The sequence below is a fragment of the Gallinula chloropus genome (assembly GCF_964237585.1).
Source record: "Gallinula chloropus genome assembly, chromosome: 32".
In the NCBI taxonomy this organism is placed as follows: Eukaryota; Metazoa; Chordata; class Aves; order Gruiformes; family Rallidae; genus Gallinula; species Gallinula chloropus.
In genome coordinates this window covers 2,135,478-2,154,914 of record NC_140117.1, presented here as the reverse complement: position 1 = coordinate 2,154,914, position 19,437 = coordinate 2,135,478, and the positions used below count along the sequence as shown (strand labels likewise).

The 19,437-nt window shown below is 59.4% G+C and overlaps 2 protein-coding genes across 2 annotated transcripts in view; both read right to left on the bottom strand.

The window, feature by feature from the left end:
* Positions 1 to 19,437, bottom strand: part of LOC311202947 (class I histocompatibility antigen, F10 alpha chain-like) — a gene marked incomplete at both ends in the record, with an annotated part of 116,109 nt that overhangs the window by 73,413 nt on the left and 23,259 nt on the right. The gene's annotated exons all lie outside the window — the stretch shown is intronic.
* Positions 5,379 to 13,818, bottom strand: LOC311202877 (ADP-ribosylhydrolase ARH1-like; the record flags this gene model as incomplete). The annotated part of the gene is made up of 11 exons (XM_084277525.1): positions 5,379 to 5,751; positions 6,424 to 6,607; positions 6,679 to 6,758; positions 7,921 to 8,026; positions 8,112 to 8,210; positions 9,386 to 9,592; positions 9,691 to 9,764; positions 12,056 to 12,130; positions 12,219 to 12,383; positions 12,741 to 12,799; positions 13,684 to 13,818. The coding sequence occupies 11 exons, from the start codon at positions 13,816 to 13,818 to the stop codon at positions 5,379 to 5,381; spliced, it is 1,557 nt and encodes a 518-aa protein (XP_084133651.1).

Genomic DNA, 19,437 nt, shown 5'->3' with positions numbered 1-19,437 from the left:
GGTGCTGTAACTCCCTTAAAATCGAAATCATATTCTAAAATAAACCCAAATAAATCCAGAATTCCAGCTATTTCGGTAGGGTGACTGTAAGAGGAAGAGCTAGGGGGCAACAAAGTCACCGATTGGCTGTCTCTCCTGCCACTCTTCCATCGCTAAGCGCTGATTGGTCGGTCGGAGCCTTTTCGGTGATCCCGCCTCATTTGCCTCAGCGGTTCGCTGGAGGAGCGGGAATGAAACGGCGGGGCGAGAGAAGCGGGGCTGGGGAGGGAGTGCGGCGGGGAATGGGTGTGAAATGAGTGGAAAAGGGGGAAACGAAGGAGGAGCTGCCGTGCAGGGAACTTTGTGGGCTGTCGGTGCCCTCGGGTTGCTGAGGGAGTGTCTGTTTATGGTGGTTTCCTGCCCTCCACCCTGTGTCCCCGCAGCCGAGGCCAGGCTGGATTTCTCCCCAGGAGGGAGAAGGATTTCCCTTCTGAGCCCCCCTTCAGGTGCTGCTTCAGCCCGAACCCCCTAGGAAAGAAGCCTGTTTGTGTCGATCCCTGTCTTTCTCTTGGAATTAGCTCTTCCCCTGGGCACTGGCTACATCAGCTGTTCCTGAGAAGCCAGAAACAACTGGAAAAAGAAATGCAAATCTAGTCATTCCTTTGTTAACGAAATTGCAGGATGCATCCTTCTTGGGTCTGAAGGAAGGTCCCACTCAGTCCAAGGGGCTGGTGGGGAGGACGCTGGCTCTGCTGGTGACCAAGGGGCTAGTGTGTTCCACTCCGTAGGTCTGCATTGTGTGTCACCAGTCTCATGTATTTTGCTATAACATCCGTTGTTTATTATTATTATAATATATCTCTGTTATCCTGGTAAACTCTCCTTATCCCAACCTGTGAGGTTTTGGGTTTTCCCTCCCTTTTCCCCTCCCTCAATTTCCCCCTTAAAGAGTGAGCAGCTGCGTTGGGCCTGGCTCTTGTCTGGGGCAAAATGACCAGACTGCTCCAGCCTGGTCCTCCACAAGATCACAAGCCCCTCCAGCAAACCTGCTCCGGTGTGGATCTCTCTCTTACTCATCTCTGTCTCCACAGGCTGCAAGTGCTGACAGGGGCTTGTTCCAACGCAAATCACAGCATCTCCTGTCTGTCTCCCCCTGCTCCAGACTGGGGCCTCTCCATGGGCTGCAGGTGGGGTCTCGGCCTTGTCCATGGGTTGCAGGGGCATCTTTCTCTCCTCCTTCCTCTTCTTCACTGCCTTGGTGTCTGCACATCTCCTCATGTGTTCTCACTTCCTTTTCTGGGGACACAAAGTGGCTGCTTGCAGTTTTTTTGTCCTCATTGTGACTCCCAGAGGTGCTGTGACCGTCGCTGCTGGGCTTGGCCTTGGTCAGCAGCGACTCTGGCATTGAGCTGGCTGGTGGTTGCTCTATGGGGCCTGCAGAGAGCTGCTGGCTGCTTCTTGCAGAAACCACCCCTGCAGCCCTTCTCCACCTGAACCCAGCCACGCAAAAGTACAACACCCTGTTGAGTTCATCTTTCTTCTCATCCGATTCGGACGGGCTGCTTTTTGCTGGTTGATGGAGGTTGAGTCGCTGCTGCTCAACTAGATGGGCACAGAAAGCTCTGTGGAGCTCCCTGCCCCGTGCTGCCTGTGGTGTCAATGCTGCCTTTCTGCTTTGATGCTCATTAAAAGAGGCAAACTCCCGGGAGTGTCGTGTCTGCTCAGGGCAGCCCTGTCCCATCCTCTATGGCCAGCTCAGGGCAGCCCTGTCCCATCCTCTATGGCCGGCTCAGGGCAGCCCTGTCCCTTCTTCCGTGGCCGGCTCAGGGCAGGCAGCCCTGTCCCTTCTCTCCTGCCTCCCACTATGACTGCAGGAAGTTATGCCTGAGCTGAAGGAATAAAGGGGGTTGAGGAAGAACTCTGGGAGAGAAGTAGGCTAAGACCCCACAGAAGCAGTTGACGGGCTGTGCTCCTCCTCCTCCTGAGACAGGGACGTCTTCCTGGTAAGCGATTGCAACTTCATGCTTCTGGGGGACACACCTGTGGAGTATTTTGCTGGCTCTTTATTATAATTGTAGCATTTTAATTACAATCAGCATCATTATATATATTATATATACAATAATATGTATTATATATTAATATATTATTATATAAACATCACAACATATTGTATATACTATATAATTATATATTATATACACTATATAATTTTATATACTATATAAAATATAGTGTATATTTATGCATATGATACCTTTATATATAATATAGGGATATATATTATAAAACATACAATATGAAATAGTTACTATTATATATTTTAACATTTTATATAGTATACAATTATATATAATATACATTATCATTATATTAGCACTGTTGCAATGAGTGTGTTTATCAGTGGCAGTCATGACCTTTTTTATCTGTTAGTTTCACTGGCTGGGTAGATGGAGGGAGAGCAGTGGATGTCTGGATGTCGTCAACCTTGACTTCAGCAAGGCTTTCGCTACTGTCTCCCATGACATCCTGATAACAAAGCTGAGAGAGTGTGGGATACTCTGAGCTGAGAGAGTGGGCAGTGACGTGGGTTGAGAACTGGCTGTCGGGCCGAGCTCAGAGGGTGGTGATCAGTGGAGCAGAATCTGATTGGAGACCTGTGACTAGCGGTGTTCCCCAGGGCTCAGTGTTGGGTCCAGTTCTGTTTAACATCTTCATTGACGACCTTGATGAGGGAACAGCATCCACCCTCAGCAGGTACCTGATGATACAGAGGTGGGAGGAGTGGCTGACACGCAGGAACACTGTGCTGCCATCCAGAGAGACCTGGACAGGCTGGAGAGCTGGGCAGGGAGAAACCAGATGAGCCTTAATAAAAGCAAGTGTAGTGTCTGGCACCTGGGAAGGAATAACTGCTTGTATCAGTACAGGCTGGGGGATGAGCTGTTGGAGGGGAGCTCTGCAGAGAAGGACCTGGGGGTCCTGGTTGATGACAGGTTGGCCATGAGCCAGCGGTGTGCCCTGGGGTCTGAGAGAGACAATGGGATCCTGGGGGACATCAGGAGGAGTGTGGGCAGCAGGTCACAGGAGGTGATCCTCCCCATCTACTCTGCCCTGGTCAGGCCTCACCTGGAGTGTTGTGTCCAGTTCTGGGCTCCCTGGGATCAAACAGCCAGGGATCTCCTGGAGAGCGTCCAGAGGAGGATACGAAGATGATGAAGGGCCTGGAGCATCTCCCCTGTGAGGAAAGGCTGAGTGAGCTGGGGCTGTTCAGCCTGGAGAGAAGAAGCTGAGAGGAGATCTGATCAATGGTTATCAATATCTGAAGGGTGGGACACAGGGGGACATGGGCAGCCTCTTCTCAGTGTCTGTGGGGACAGGACAAGGGGTGATGGCCTCAAGTTGGAGCACAGGGAGTTCCACACCAATCTGGGGAAGAACTTCTTCCCAGTGAGGGTGGGGGAGCCCTGGGACAGGCTGCCCAGGGGGTTGTGGAGTCTCCTTCTCTGGAGAGATTCCAGCCTCGTCTGGACACCGACCTGTGTGCCCTGTTCTAGGGACCCTGCTTTGGCAGGGGGTTGGACCCCATGGGCTCTGGGGGTCCCTTCCAACCTCTACAATTCTATGAGTCTTTGAACAGGCTGGTAGGGGTGTGGGGGGGGTCGCTGTCCCTGGGGGTGTTTAAAGAAGGAGCAGATGGTTTAATGGTTAGGGTGGTGTAGTGCTGACGGTTGGCCTTGAAGGTCTTGTGAAATTTTGATAGATGTTTCTGCTGGAGTGGGCCCTTCCTTCTTTTCCCCGGCTGTTGGCTTAATCTCCTTCTGGCAGGAACCTGTCCTTACCTCAAAAAGAGCAAAAACCTGTTATAATTTACAGATGCTGTGACAGGAGCTGCTCTGCACGTGTTCCCAGAAACAGTTGTGGATTAACAGCCTGAGTCTGGGAGCTTCTGATACTGGCAGCAGCCACGTCCACGTGTTTCTATGTGGGCTCCAAAGAGCTGCTGCAAGATGTGCAAGGGTCTGTCTCCTAACTGGGGAGAAACATCACTGACAGGCCCTCTTCCCCAACCTGGTTTGTCTCCTCCCTCCCCCTGACTTCTGTCTCTCTGCTGAGCCCCCTGTGAGAAGCTTTGCTGGGGTGTCTGTCCCACTGCTCCCCCTGGATAACTGAGTTCCCAGCCCCTTGCTGGCTCTGACGGTAGGCACTACCCCAGCCCCAGCCTTGGTTTCTGCTGGCACTGGTGTGATGAGCTGTGGAGGGTCAGCAGAAGGGCTGGGGGAGACCCTGTGCTCCCCCAGTCCCGGGGTCCTGCTCGTGGTGGAGCTGGGGGGGCTAAGCGGTGGGAACAGGGGTGCCCCCAGCCAGCGAGTGCCTTGCAGCCTGTCTGGAAAGGGTGCTGCAACAAGCTCCTCCAGCTCCCAGCCTGGCACCCTCCAATGTCCAACTGGTCTCTGAGCACAATGTCACGTGGTTTGGATATCCTTGTCATGGGATTGTCATCCTGCCTTGGAGTAATTGCCTGGGAACCCATCAGCCATGGTCTGGGAAACCCCAGCATCCAACCTCCAGAGGGGCCCATCACCACTGTGGTGTTTAACAGTGCTGGGCCACCATCTCCTTGGGATCCCTTGACTCCAAGACCCCTTGGGCACACCACCTTTGGGGTGATTAACCACAGTGGTCCAGCCCTCCTTCAGCCCATCACCCTCTGGATGCTGAGCCCTGGGGGCCCAGCACTTTGTCTTTCAAAAGACCTTCAGGCTGTGGTGCCCACTAAGGTGCCCACAAGAAGCCACCAGAAGAGTCTTCTACCATCCCGGGTGGCACCTGCAGGGCTTGTGGGCTCCTTCCCCTCCACCCATCACTGATGATGATGAGCCCACCCTTTGAACACGGGGCCCAATTCTGGGCTACCAGGAGAAGAGACTGAGCGACTGTGAGAGCCCAGTGAAGGGCCCCTGAGCTGCTCCATGTCTGGATGCCTCTTGGAGAAGCTGGTCAGCCAGAACTGACCAGCCTAGAGAAGGTTTGGCTGCAGGAGGTCTGCCCATGTGACATCTCAGCCATGGCAGTGACAGGACAGGAGGTGCAGGACACAAATCTGGACAGACAGTGATTTGGGAAGATGCTTTTTTACTGTGGGGGTGCCCAAGGCTCTTTGGGGAGATTCTGGGGTCTCTAAGAGTGGAGGGAAGTAGGGCCAGCAGGATGGGGCTGTGGTGGTCTCCAGGGCTTCTTTGAGCCCTTGAAGGGCATTGCTTGCCCCTAGGATCTCCCAGGGCTGTTTGGGACCCCTTCAGGACCCCACAACAGTCCCAGCTCCCCCTGGGGTACAATGGTGTTTCCCTGGGCAGGGGACAGGAGGTGGCACAGGCCAGAGTGGGGAGGGGGAGGGCTCAGCATCCCCCCCAGGCCAGCGTGTGGAGGCGGTGGGCAGCATCGCGCAGCCGCCCGCGGTGCTCGAGGCAGCGGTGCAGCCCAGGGGGGACCCGGGCCAGCCCCCAGCGCAGCCCCCAGCACCCCGCGGCGATGGTCCCTGTCGAGTCGCTGTCCCCGCCGTGCAGCACCCCCCTGGCACAGAGGTCCTCCCAGCACCCCCCGGCTGCCAGCAACGCCTCCAGGGCCACCATGGGCGCATCGTGGCCGCTGCGCCCCGGCCACCCCTGCAGTGCCCAGCCCAGGTACGCTGCGTCCCGCTCGGACGGGGAGGGCAGGGGGGGCAGCGTCGCTGGGCCACCGCCCTCCAGAAGGCCCCGGGACTCCAGGTACCTGCGGGGACATGGAGGTCACTGGGAGCACTGGGGGCCCTGGGAATGCCAGGGGGCAGCAGGGACAGCGGGGGAATGGGGGAACTGGAGTCAGTGGGGATGTAGTGTCACTGGGGTCACTGGGGTCACTGGTGACACCGGAGCAGTGGATGCAGTGGGGACACTGGTCACAGCAGGGAAACCAAGAGCACTGGGGATACTGGGGACACTGGGGACAGTGGGAGTGTTCAGCACTCCTCAGACATGCTTCCAATGTTGAGGGTGGCAACACTGGAGGGGTCCTGGGGACACTGGAGGGATCCTGGGGACACTGGAGGGATCCTGGGGACACTGGGGACATCCTGGGTGCACTGGGGGCAGCAGGGACACAGTGGGCACTGGTGACCCTGCAGATTGACTGGGCAGTGACACCAGTGACCGTGGGGCAGGGGACACTGAGGACATCAAGGCACTGGCACAGCACAGTGACACCAGTGACAGTGGGGCAGGGGACACTGGGGACATCGAGGCTCTGGCACAGCACAGTGACACCAGTGCACTGCGCTGCCAGGACTGGGAGAGAGCCTTGTGGCAATGGGTGATGCCAGCGACCCGCTGAGCCCCTCCCGGTATCCCCACCACCCCCTCCCAGTGCTCCCAGTGACCCCAGCGAACCCTCCCAGTGCCCCCTCACCGGTGCCAGGCATCCCTGAAGAAGGGCCAGGCCTCAGCATTGTCCCCCACAGCCACCCCGGCACTTTCCACGTAGTCCCAGGCCAGGGGCAGGACCCGCATCAGCTCAGCCCCCCAGCGCTCCGGGGGCTCCTCCCGAGCCCCCAGCGCCCCAAAAAGGGCCACCGCCAGTGCCCCGAGGTACCCTGTGTGGATGGGGCTTTCAGAGGGGCTCCAGAGTGTCCCCCTGCCCTGCCCCCTCCTGCCTGGCACCCACCTGTGGGGTGGTGGTGGGTCATGCGCCCACTCTCGATGCTCACCCGGATCAGCGTCGGCAGCTCCCGGGCGTGTGGGTACCTACACCGGCACCACCCTGTGCCCCCCAGGCCGGGACCCCCGTCCCGATGCTGCCCCCCCCTTGGCCCTGATGTGCTGTTCCCCCATTTGCCCCTCCCCCCATGGCCCATCCCCCACATTCCTGTACGCCCCATCCCCGCCCATCCCCTACCCCAGCCTGACACCCTCCTATCCCCACCCCCCAACTCTGACACCCCCATGTCCCCCCCTCCGTGTCCCCATGTCCTCTTGTCCAGCCACTCACCCTCATCCCCGTGACCGCTTGTAACCCCCCCCAGCCCTTCCATCCCCGACCCCTGTCCCCGCAGTGAAACCTCCCCAAGCCCTGACAGACACCCCTCCCTGAGCCCCCTGTGTCCCCCCATATCCCCACCTCCAGCCCTGACACCCCTCCCCTCCCTGAGCCCCCTGTGCCCCCATGTCCCCACCCAGACCCTCCCTGAACCCTTTGTGCCCCCCATGTCCCTGCCCCCAGCCCTGACCCCACCCAACCCCCTGTGCCCACCCATGTCCCCGCCCCTAACCCTCCCCAAAAATCCCTGTACCCCCATGTCCCCCCCATCCCTGATCCCTCCTTGAACCCCCGGTACCCCCCCATGTCCCCCCCCAGCCCTCACACCCCCCCACCTCCCTGTAACCCCCCCACGTCCCCGCCCCAGCCCTGAACCCCCACAACCCCTGTGCCCACCCATGTCCCTGCCCCTTACCCTCCCCAAAAATCCCTGTACCCCCATGTCCCCGCCCAGACCCTCCCCAACCCTTTGTGCCTCCCCCATGTCCCCACCCTCAGCTCTGACCCCTCCCCGAGCCCCCTGTGCCCACCCATGTCCCAAACCCCAGACCTGAACCCCCCCAACCCCCTGTACCCCCACATCCCCACCGCCAGCCCTGACCCCTCCCCAAGCACCCTGTACCCCCATGTCCCCGCCCAGACCCTCCCCAACCCTTTGTACCCCCCATGTCCCAGTCCTGAACCCCCCAAACCCCTGTAGCCCCATGTCCCCCCCAGTCCTGAACTCCCCCAACCACCTGTACCCCCATGTCCCCCTCCAGCCCTCAACCCCCAACCCCCTGTACCCCCATGTCCCTGCCCCAGCCCTGACGCCCCCCCACGTCCCCGCCCCAGCCCTGAACCCCCCAACCCCTGTGCCCCCCGCCCCACCTGAGGCCTATGGCCAGGCTCCGCATGGCGGCCCCGCACCCGCTGCCCGTGGGGTTGAAGGGGATGCGGTACCCCGCCGGCTCCCCAGGCCGCAGCTGCGAGGTGCCTGGCGGGGGGGGGTTGGGGAGAAGGGTTGGGGCCGTGAGACCCTCTGACCTGACCCCCCCAGCCCCCCCCGGCCCCCCACTCACCCAGGATACTGGTGGGGCCCGGCTTGCGGCCCTCCATGTCGCTCATGGCGGTCACGTAGCGCTGAGCCAGCTCCTGCAGCAGGGCTTCCCCCTCCAGCCCTGGGGGCACGGCGTGAGGCCCCTCTGGGCGGGGGCACCCACAGCCCTCCCCCGGACCCCTCGAATGCAGGGACATGTGGGCACACCCCCCACTGATTTCCTCCCCACCCCCCAATGACCCCCCAAAGCTTTGGGGTACAATAGAACCCACCCCCAGGAAAGGGGAGATGGGGAACACCCCCCGTGGGGTTTTGGGGGGACATTCAGAGACTCTCTGGAGCCCCCACCTCTCAGGGGGTGGTTGGGTGCACCTAAAAGCCCCCCCCAGTTTGAGTCAGGGTGATAATGGTGACCTGCCCTCCCCCCCCCTTCAGAAATCCCCCAAAGAAATAAGGTCCCCCCAAGATCTCCATGTACAGCCCAGGTGTACTGCAGGGAATCCCCTCCCACCCCTCCCTCCCATCCCTGGGGTACATTGGCGACCCTCCCCTGTATCTGTGGGGGGCTATGGTGAGATTCCCCCCATAAAAATCCCCCCAAGCCCTGAGGAGCCCCCAGCCCCCCCTGTACAGCCCAGGGGTATACCCCCCCATGCCCCCCCATCCCTCGGATACAATGGGGGACACCCCCCCCCCCCATCTGAGGGGGGCTATGGTGAGATCCCCCCCATAAAAATCCCCCCAAGCTCTGAGGAACCCCCAACCCCCCCTGTACAGCCCAGGGGTATACCCCCTACCCCCCCTCCCATCCCTGGGGTGCACTGGGGACCCTCCCCTGCATCTGGGGGGGGGCTATGGTGAGATCCCTCCCCCTGAAAATCCCCCCAAGCTCTGAAAAACCCCCAAACCTCCTCCCCATACAGCCCAGGGGTATACCCCCCATGCCCCCCCAGCCCTGGGGTACAATGGGGACCCTCCCTTGCATCTGAGGGGTGCTATGGTGAGATCCCCCACATAAAAATCCCCCCAAGCTCTGAGGAACCCCCAGACCCCACCCTGTACAGCCCAGGGGTATACCCCCTCATGCCCCCCCATCCCTGGAGTACAATGGGGACCCTCCCTTGCATCTGTGGTGTGCTATGGTGAGATCCCCCACATAAAAATCCCCCCAAGCTCTGAGGAACCCCCAAACCTCCTCCCCATACAGCCCAGGGGTATACCCCCCCACACCTCCTCCATCCCTGGGGTACAATCGGGACCCCCCCAGCATCTGAGGGGTGCAGTGGGGGGCACAACCTGTGGCCAGGCCCTCGGCAGTCGCAAGGTGCAGGACGGTGTCATCGCTGACGGGCCACTGCGGGGGCTCGAGTGTGATGGCCCCCAGCCCTCCCAGTTCAGCCAGTTCGGCGTGGATCTGGGCTCCGGAGGTGCAGTACTCCCAGAGACCCCCCCGGTAGCCCAGCGCGTCCCCCACCCCGCTCAGCACCATGGCGGCTTCGTAGGCTTCCAGCAAAGGGACGCTGCGGTGAGGGGCTTCAGGGGGGGCTCAGATGTGGGGGGACACCAGGGCCCACCCCCACCCCCCTCCCTGGGACACTCACGTCTCCTCCATGGCGGGACCGGGTGCCCCTCAGGGTTCAGGCACAGGGCCAGCGCCAGGAGGGTGAGGGTGTCCCTGGGAGTGGGGGGACACAAGGGGGGTCCCCGTAGCATTGGGGGTGGGAGGGGAGGGATCCCAGGAGGGGTGCTGGGAAGGGAAGAAGTCCCCAAACTGAACTGAGAGGGGGCAGGGGGTCTTGGTGGGGGGACCCAGAGGGACGAGGAGAGGGTGGCAGAAAGCAAAGGGCTGGGGGTACCCCAAGGAGCCCCCGAATTGGAGGGGGAGGAGGGGGGCTGGGGGTGGTCTCAGCGAGCCCTGGAGGGGGTGGGGGAGCAGAACCAAGGTTCATCCCCACAGAGAAATGTCCCAGATTTATTCCCCTGGGCCACAGTTTTGGGTGTGACCCCCCACACACCCCAATCCACCCCTCCCATCTCCCCCGGATTGGGCCCCGCTCCCAGCCAATTAAGGGGTTTGGTTAATTAATAAAGTGGCTCATGGCAGCGAGAGGGTCGGTCTGTGGGTCACATCCAGGGTGGGGCTGGACACCCCCAACCCTATCCCTGCTGACCCCCAGAGATCCTTCCCAGCCCCCCCAGGACCCCCCCAAAGGTCCCAGCTCCCCCAGGTACAATGGGGGACAGGAGGTGGCACAGGCCAGAGTGGGGGGCTCAGCATCCCCCCCAGGCCAGCACAGGGGGGACACGCGCCAGCCCCCCCAGCCTCCCCAGCACTGGTCCCCGTCCAGTCGCTGTCCCCACCATGTGGCACCCCCCTGGCACAGAGGCCCCCCCAGCACCCCCCGGCTGCCAGCAGCCTCCAGGGCCACCATGGGCCAGCACAGCCGGGGAGGGGGAGGGAAGGGGGGGCAGCGTCGCTGGGCCCCCACCCCCCAGAAGGCCCCGGGACTCCAGGGACCGGCAGGTGAGGGACCCACGGGGCCACCCAGACCCCCGGGGGTACCTACACCCCTCCCCATAGGGTGTCTATAGGGTGCCCACAGGGGATGTATAGGGTGTCTGTATTGTGCCCACTCAGTGTCTATAGGGTTCCTATAAGGTTTCTATAGGATGTCAATAGGGTATCTATAGGGTGCCTATAGGGTATCTGTAGGGTGTCTATAGGTGCCTGTATTGTGCTCATTGGGTGTCTATAGGGTTCCCATAATGTTCCTGTAGGATGTCCATAGGATATCTATAGGGTGTCTATAGGGTGCTCGCAGGGGATCTATAGGGTACCTATACTGTGGCCATTGGGTGTCTATAGGGTTCCCATAATGTTCTTATAGGGTGTCCATTGGGTATCTATAGGGTGTCTATAAGGTATCTATAGGATGCCCACAGAGGATCTATAGGGTGCTAACAGGGGATCCATAGGGTCCCTATAGGGGGCCTGCGGGGGATCTATAGAGTGCCTATACTGTGCCCATTGGATGTCTGTAGGGTTCCCATAAGGCTTCTATAGGGTGTCCATAGGGTATCTATAGGGTGCCCACAGATGATCTATAGGATGTCTATAGGGTACCCGCAGGGGATCTATGGGGTGACTGTGTTGTGCCCATTGGGTGTCAATAGGGTTGCCATAAGGTTCCTATAGGGTGTCTATGGGGTGCTTGCAGGGGATCTATAGGGTGCCTGTATTGTGCCCATTGGGTGCTTATAGTGTTCCCATAAGGCTCCTATAGGGTGTCCATAGGGTACGTATAGGGTCCACAGGGGATCTATAGGGTGCCCACAGGGTGTCTATAGGGTGTCTATAGGGTGCCCGCAGGGGATCTATAGGGTATCTATAGGGTGCCCGCAGGGGATCTATGGGGTGCCTATACTGTGCCCATTGGGATCTGTGCTGCCTGGTGCCCCCTGCACTCCCCGCCCCTCCCATGCAGACACAGAAAGGTTCTCAAGAAATGGCTTTTAATGAAAAATCGGAACAAAACAGTAATCAAAGGTACTAACTACAGAATCAACACCCTCCCTCCCTCTCATTTCCCCCCCATCCCTGCAACAGGGCTAAGTGAGATGGTAGAGCCTGGCAGGGTGTCGTCTTCCATGGGGACATCTGTGTCCACAGAGATGTCACAGACTGTGACAGTGTCCACATCCATAGGGACAGGACAGGTGTCCCAGCCTGAGACACTGTCCACATCCATGGGGACCGGACTGTCTGTGTCTCCACTGGAGAGGATGGACTGTGTGCAGACAGGGAGTGGGTGGTACTGGGGAAGCGATGCTGCTGTCCCCTGATGGCTGTAGGGCAGGAACAGTTGTGCTTGTCCTTGGGGGGCCGTTGGTGTAAGCAGGCTGCTGGGTGTCTGCAGCTGTGTGGTCCCTGAAGCACAGTGCCAGGCAGAGGAGCGATGCCGTGACTGAGCAGTGAGGGGGTTGCCAGAGGCAGACTGGTACTGGAAATGGGGAGCTCTGATCAGCTGCCGCTTGGCAGATCTGCAGGGGGGAGAGGGAGCTGTGTCAGGCTGGGGGGCGGAGGGAATCCCTCAGGCACCCGCCGAGCAGGCCCCAAGCGTGGACCAACCTCTGGTCTGTCCCAGGTGAGTAGGAGGGTGCAGGGAAGGGCTGCTGCTGCTGCTGCCCTGGCAGGTGGTGGAAGTTGCTGGGTCCTGAGAGAGAGACATGAACACAGACTGGTGACCATATCCCCAGCTGGGCCAGGAGCGTGCGCGAGGGCACTGAGAGGGAGCTGTGAGAATATGAGGGGAAAAAACAGAAAGAACCCCAAAAAACCCCACTCCAACACGATTCTTGAAATATTGTTTATAGGCTCAATGCCGCTCTGGCCCCAAACAGCTTCACACCAGCACAGCTTTTTTTTTTTTATAAAATTTAAATATTTAATGCAATAAAATAAATATTTCTCTTTTCACATTTAACAGACAAAAACAGAACAACAAACCCAACCCCACGTTGCAGGGAGTTGGTTGAACTTCAGAAAAGAAACTAAACTAAGAGTCTAAACTAAACTAAAGAGTCTTAACTAAACTAAACTAAGGGTCAGTCCAAGGGGATCACAGTGTGACTGCAGTGGTGCCCGTCTCACAGCAGCTGCCGGTGGATTATGTCCCACACCATCTTCCTCTGGAAGTGAGGGATGTGACTCTGGAAAGAGAAGGAGAGAGAAAGCTGTTAAATAGGAAGTCAGGGTGGCAAGGAGGCACAAACACCCGGTTCGTTAGGGACGGGGAGCGCAGCTCTGCCCTGCTGAGGCCACCCCGAAGTGCCGACCCCAGCAAGCGCGCGCCCGGCTTTCTTCTGGCAGGAATTTGCTGTTTAAACCAGAAGAGAACAAAAGATCTTCTTCATCTCCAGCATTTAGTCCCATAAAAAGCCAGCTGCTGAAGGAGACTCCCACAACAGCAGAAGCTCATTTAGGAAGCCCCCAGACCTCACCTTGTCAGAGGAGGAACAGGAGAACCAAGCAAGGAACTGCAATGCCCACCCTGTACCCACACACCAGGTGCACCTCCAGGAAGAGGAAATACAAAAGCTTTTGGGTGGAGGAAGTTCCCAGGCTGGGGGCTGGGACAATGCCTGGTGTCTGCCCTCCAACACATGGTGTTACAACCACCAGCTTACGTGGATTCAAAGCTCTGCTGCCACAGAGAGTCACCAACAGCATGAAAAAGGGACTAAAGAGCACCACGTAACCACAAGCCTGAGTTAAGCAGCGGGTACCTAAGGGGGTGCAGTAATGTGTCACCCTCCACAAGTCCAGACAACCAGATACTACGTCCTCCTGCTGTGTGGTGCAGCTACAGTCTACCCACCAAGTGGGACAGGTACGAGTCATGGGGATACTCACAGGTCCCAGATGGAAAGGGATCTCCTCCCTATTTCTGTTCGTCCAGGTGATACACAGTTGTCACTGGTTGACTGGAGAAGGTTGGAAAACTGGACAAGGATGGAACACACAGCAAGGATGGAACAGCAGAGTAGGATGACACGTGGCAGTAGTAGGATGGAAAATGGAAGTAGGATGGCACATGGCAGTAGGATGGCATGATGTAGTAGTAGGATGGCACACGGTAGTAGTAGGACGGCACACCGGAGTAGGGTGGAACACAGCAGTAGGTTGGAAGACTGGTGTGTGATTTAACTCCAGAGCAGATTCGAGCCATGGTGTAGATTGGAGGACTGTACAAGACTGGAGCAGGGGGGAAGGCTGGAGGCGTCGAGGAGGCTGGAGGCGTCGAGGAGGCTGGAGGCGTCGAGGAGGCTGGAGGCGTCGAGGAGGCTGGAGGCGTCGAGGAGGCTGGAGGCGTCGAGGAGGCTGGAGGAGTCGAGGAGGCTGGAGGCGTCGAGGAGGCTGGAGGAGTCGAGGAGGCTGGAGGAGTCGAGGAGGCTGGAGGAGTCGAGGAGGCTGGAGGAGTCGAGGAGGCTGCAGCACTTTGGTGCAGGAAAAAGCAACAGAGAAGAACCACAGTGTTTACAAGCACAGCATTTGGTATTGACACGTGTCAGAGCACCAGAAAGGAGACAGTTTATTCCTACACAACTCTCTACATGTGAGTGGGGAGCCACAGCTACAGCAATAGAAATACCTAAAGTACAACGAGACTGTCAAACCCCTGGACAGAAACATCCTGCACTGGTGTCACCACAAAACACAGCGGGCATTCCTGTGCAGAGACCCTTCACACTCAGCTGGGTGACTCTGAACTCGGGTAGACCAGAGGGGCAGGAGTCAAATTTGTCAAATTTTTGTGTTACCCAAAAGAGAAAACTGCCTCTAAGTTGTGCGAGAAGGACCAGGGGAGGAGGAAAGGAAGAGAGAAAATCCCAGGAAACCTTGGAAACACATCCCTGTGCGGACTCAGAGACAGATGTTGGGCAGCACAGAGGAAGTTCAGGAATGAAATGGAAAGCAAACCTTTCAGAGAAGAAAGTCAAAGCAAACACAAGGGGTTTTACCTGGCACAAGGAGCTGTCTTGCCCCACAGGGAGAGTGTTCCGTTGCCCAAGGGAGTCCCACAAGGTATTTGATCTACGAGAGGAGAGCGTAAGCAAATCAGCCACTGGTAAAGGCAACTGAGGAGGCTGATGAGCTTCCCCAAAGGTCAGTGTTTCCCCTCTCCCCTACGTCCCCACATTCCCTGTGTTCTGTTGCTTTAGAACAGGCTCAGATTTTCTTACTGGCAACTGCAGCAAGTTGCCCTGGGCACGAGGTATCGCCAGGCTGAACCCCAGATTCAACCCCAAAAAGGGTTCTGGGGATCTAACACCCCAAACCAAACCAGTTTCCTCCTGGCCAGCTGGCAGCGGCCGTATCGCAGCTGGAGCTGGCTGCATCCAAGGCAGCTCTGGGACTGAGATGCCGAGCGAAACACCCGGCCCCGACCCAGCAGCAGCGCAGGGATGCAGGGAAGAGACTGAGTTCCCACCCCAGCACTGCCAGACGCTACCGAGGGTCGATGCTGCCACAGCCCGTCCGTGAGCCGAGGGGGAGAGTCGCACCACACGCCAGGAAGAGCGCAGGAGAAACAAGCTCACGCCCCGACGTCAGCCTTACCAGTCTGCACCAGTTCTTCTCCTGGCACACAACTTCTGGGTCTTTTCACTGCAGGCTCAGATGACAGGGCCTGAGTCTGGAACAGAAACAAACAAAGCACCACCCTGAGTTTAACCTGAACACCAGCCCAAGCCAGCGGAAGCTTCCGGAAAGGGAGGCAGCTCTGGTCCGATTTAGGGACCAGGATTTGCTGGCTCAGAGTGCAGCAGAAGGATCTTGGCAGGATCTCTGACCAGCACGCTGCCCTTTGGGTTTGATTGTTAATAGGGGCTCTCCCCCACGCAGGGATTAAACCCCCTCAGGCTTCCTGCCCAGTTCCCCTCGGGCAGCTCCCCAGCATTCCGGAGTTCAGCCCTGACTCTGGCTCAGGGAGAGCTGAGCCCCTCAGAAAGGGGTTTTGTACAAACAAAGAGTCAATGGTGTCTCAGGGACAAATAACAGAGCACGAGGGTTTCTTACTCCTCTCACCCTACGGGCAGTAAGAAAAAGAACACGGCACCTCCCAACCAAACTAAGGGGTCAAGCAGCTCAGGACTCGTTTTTACAGAGCCAAAGTCCTAGGGGAATCCTCTCCCGGGCCGGTGGATACCGAACCCAGCAGAGAGGGCTTTATCCAGAGGAAGCAGGCGATTGTTCTCCCAAGGTCATGTGTTTTGGGTGCTCCTTCCTCAGCTCCACGTGCCAGAGCAGAGCAGGCAAACCTGAGCCAGGCAAACCCAGCACACCAGAGGCGCCTGCTGTCAAGGGTAAAGAAGAGCCTGAGGCTGCACAGGTTCAGGAAAGTCTCTGCTAACCTCTCCCACAGACTCTGCTCCTGGAGCGGCATCGCTGCCCGAAGCTCGGCGTTTCCTTGCTGCCCTGGCTGGTACCTTCACCGCAGCAGCAGAAACCTCTTCAGCCTTCTCCTCACACCCAGGGATGGCAGCATCTAAACAACAAAGGCAGGACACGTGACAGCGTGACCTAAGAGGGGGTTCAGATTGCCATTTGCTTGGCAGCCCAGCTCCTCGATCCCACCCAGAGCACTGGGATTCATTCCAAGCTGCACACCCTTCTGCACTTTCAGACACCCCTCAGTTTTCCAAGGGACGCCAAACCCCAGAAGAACCAGGGCTGTGAACTACCTTTGTCATGGGCGCCACCTGGTTGCAGCTTTGGAGGTTCCTGCCCATCAGGATGTTCTGCAGGCGGCTGAGGGCTGAGGAGAGAAGACACAGAACAGGGATTTACAACCACGGCTGAGCTTCACACAAGCACAACTCCCAGAGCTAATTGCTGTAGTTCCCCTTCCAAGTCCCCCTGGGATCATCTCAGACACACACACAGACACCACAGAGCATCCCCCGCCTCTCCCAGCCAAGGCACCGCTAATTATCCCACTACAGTGGGGTAATTCCCTTCTGTTAATGCTTCTTCATGAGTTACACTTGTTCCCAGCACCAAACACATGGCTTTGGCTAACGTGGAACGGGCTTTGTTTCACTCTGCACAGGTTAACACCCCCCCAAGCCACACACGGCCCTTCAGCGGCGCAATGCCCCTGTGCACAACGCTGAGTTACTCTCCCCGGGGGGTTCACCACCCACACTCTCAGGTCCCTTCCAACCCCACAACCACCCACCATCTGTGCCTGGCAGCTCCGGGACGCCGGCACCGCTTCAGCCCCGGGAAGGCAGCCCCGTGTGTCCACACGCCCTACGCCGGGACTCCCCCCCAGCCGCTGCTCCCCCTCACACACACACACACACTGAGCCCTCTGCTCCTGCCCCACGCGCGCTCCCAGGGCCCGTTTCTTTCCCAACTCCCCGCTTCCCAGACGGAAAAGCCCCCGGGGGGCCAAGGGGGGCGGGGTCGCCAGGGGCCTTCTCGGGGCGGGGGGACCCGCAGCTCCGCTCCCGCCCTGGGCTCCAACGCCCAGGAGAGGTCCCGCAGGCCGCACCCGGGAGGCCGCGGGGCCTCAGGGACGGGGCGAGGCCCTCGGGCGGCCCCAAGGCCTCGGGCCGGAGCGCTGACCTGGGGGGCGGCCTCTGCAGCGGCGGCGCGGCCGGGGACGGCTCGGGGGGCGCGGCGGGCGGCGGCCAAGAGGCCGCCGAGGGGCCCCGGCAGCCATCGGCACAGAGGCACCGGCAGCCCGCGGCGGGAACGCGCCCGTCCTGCGCCGCGCCCGGCACGGCCCGGCCCCTCCCACCAGGGGGTGGGGCAGCCCCGCCATTGGCTCCGACCGCTGCCTGTCTGGGCGGAGCTGGGCCGGGCTGGGCCGTCCCTCCCCGGCTCTGCCCCCCGCTTGCCCGGCCCGGCCCTGCCCGGCCGCCCCTCCCAGGGCTGTGCGGGGCAGCCCCGCCATTGGCTCCTCCCGCCGCCTGTCTGGGGAGGCAGAGCCCGGGCAGGAGAGGGGCGGCTCTCTCCTCTCCTCTCCTCTCTCTCTCCGCCCCCCCACCGCAGGTTCTGCGGCCCGAGGGACGCAGGTGGGTGGGAGCGGCCGGCGGCCCGGCCCCTGGGCAGGTTCCCCCTCCGGTCTCCTCCCCCCGGCTCAGCGGGGGAGAGGACGGAGACCCGGGGCTTACCGAGCCCTTTCCCCAGCGCTCTCCCGGCGCTCGGGGCCTGTCTCCGCTCCCGCTCCCGCAGCACCGACCGGCTCAGCCATGGCCGAAGGCTCGACTGAGCGAGAGCGGCGGGTGGGCAGGACGCGTGTCCCGGGACACGGAGCGGGGACTTGGGAAGCGTTGAACGGCCCCACCCGGGACCGGCCGGACCGGCTGCCCGGGCAACGGCGACGCGCGACCGGCCGCCGAACCCGCCGGGAAGGGCCGAACCCCGCGGGCGGGAACGGGGCGGGTTTCCCCTGTCCCGCTGGGTTCGGCTGGGTCCCGCAGCCACCCCGCTCCCCCTGCCCTGCCCGAGCCAGAAGGGCGGGGATGCGGGGAGGGAGCGAGGGAGCTGCGCGGGCAGCCGGGCTGAGGCTTCTCGGGGTGCCCCCGAGTTTCCACCCCGACAATCCCGGCACCCCCTGTGTTTCCCTCACGTTTCTCCTTCCCGGGGAGAACAGGATTCCCCACCGAGGCAAAACTCCTCCGTGTCAGACGGGAGGAGGATCGATCCCTTTGAACAGCCAGCGCTGGGGATCTCCTGCCTTCAAGTCAGGCTGCCAGCACTAGAACTAGATGCTGCCTCTCTCAGCACAGAGCAGATGAAGCCCCCAGCCCCACTTACACCAGCTACAAAGTCCCCACCACAAAGGCAGGGCTTATTCTCCCTGTCGTGACTTGTTGGCGCTGGTGGGCAGCGGATCAGCCGGGCTTCCAGGCCATTCTCCCTTCCCTTGTTGGAGCAGCTGTTTGTCCATCTTCTTCTCTCCTTGCTGAACATCCTGGCAGAAGGGAGGGAGGGGGGGAAAGAATTAAAAAACGAGCTGAGGAGCTCAGGGTGTGAAGGGAACGTTTGTGATCTGGGGACAGAGCAAACTGCACAGGCTGTTCCCAAGACACTGGCACGTTTGATGGGTGGGGGGACACGTATATAAGGGAGCATAAGAAATCGCATTTATAATAACTAACACATCAATAAGAGTAAATTCAATTACTATTGCAAGATGCTTGGAGGGAAAGCTGATGAGAACATAATAAATGAGAGCAAGGCTGTGACTCGTGACCTCAGCATCCCAAGGCAGGTAGCACCTGGGACGGATAAGGAGGAAGCATCAGCAGGAAGGTAGTTCTTGGGATGGATAAGGAGGAGCCCCCTACTCACTCAGATCACTGTGGGGACAGACAGGGACCATCTGTCAGCAGACAGACGGTCTGTTTCCAGACAGGCAGGAAGCCGGGTTTATCCCACACCCCGGGACCCCACTCCAGGGCTCCGCATCCTTCAGGGGGGAAGGGATCGGGATGTGCCGGGTCAGAGAAGTTCCGGTAAAGGAAAAAAAGAGCCGAGATCCATCTGTCTTTGACCATCTCGGGGTGCACCGCTCCCGGAGGCACTGCAGTACCGGGACGATGCGCGGAGCGGAGGGAGCAAGCTCCGGGTCCAACTCCCAGAACCAAAAATCCGTTTAATATAAAGTCCTCTCATCGAGGACGTATCAGATATTAAACTGATAAGAACAGATACTACACTTGATCTTAGCCAAAAGGCCGAGAAGCGATGCCTCATACACACCCAGCACCTCTACACACCCCCGACAGCTCTCACACAAGTCACGGATGCTCCACATCGGCCCCAAAACACC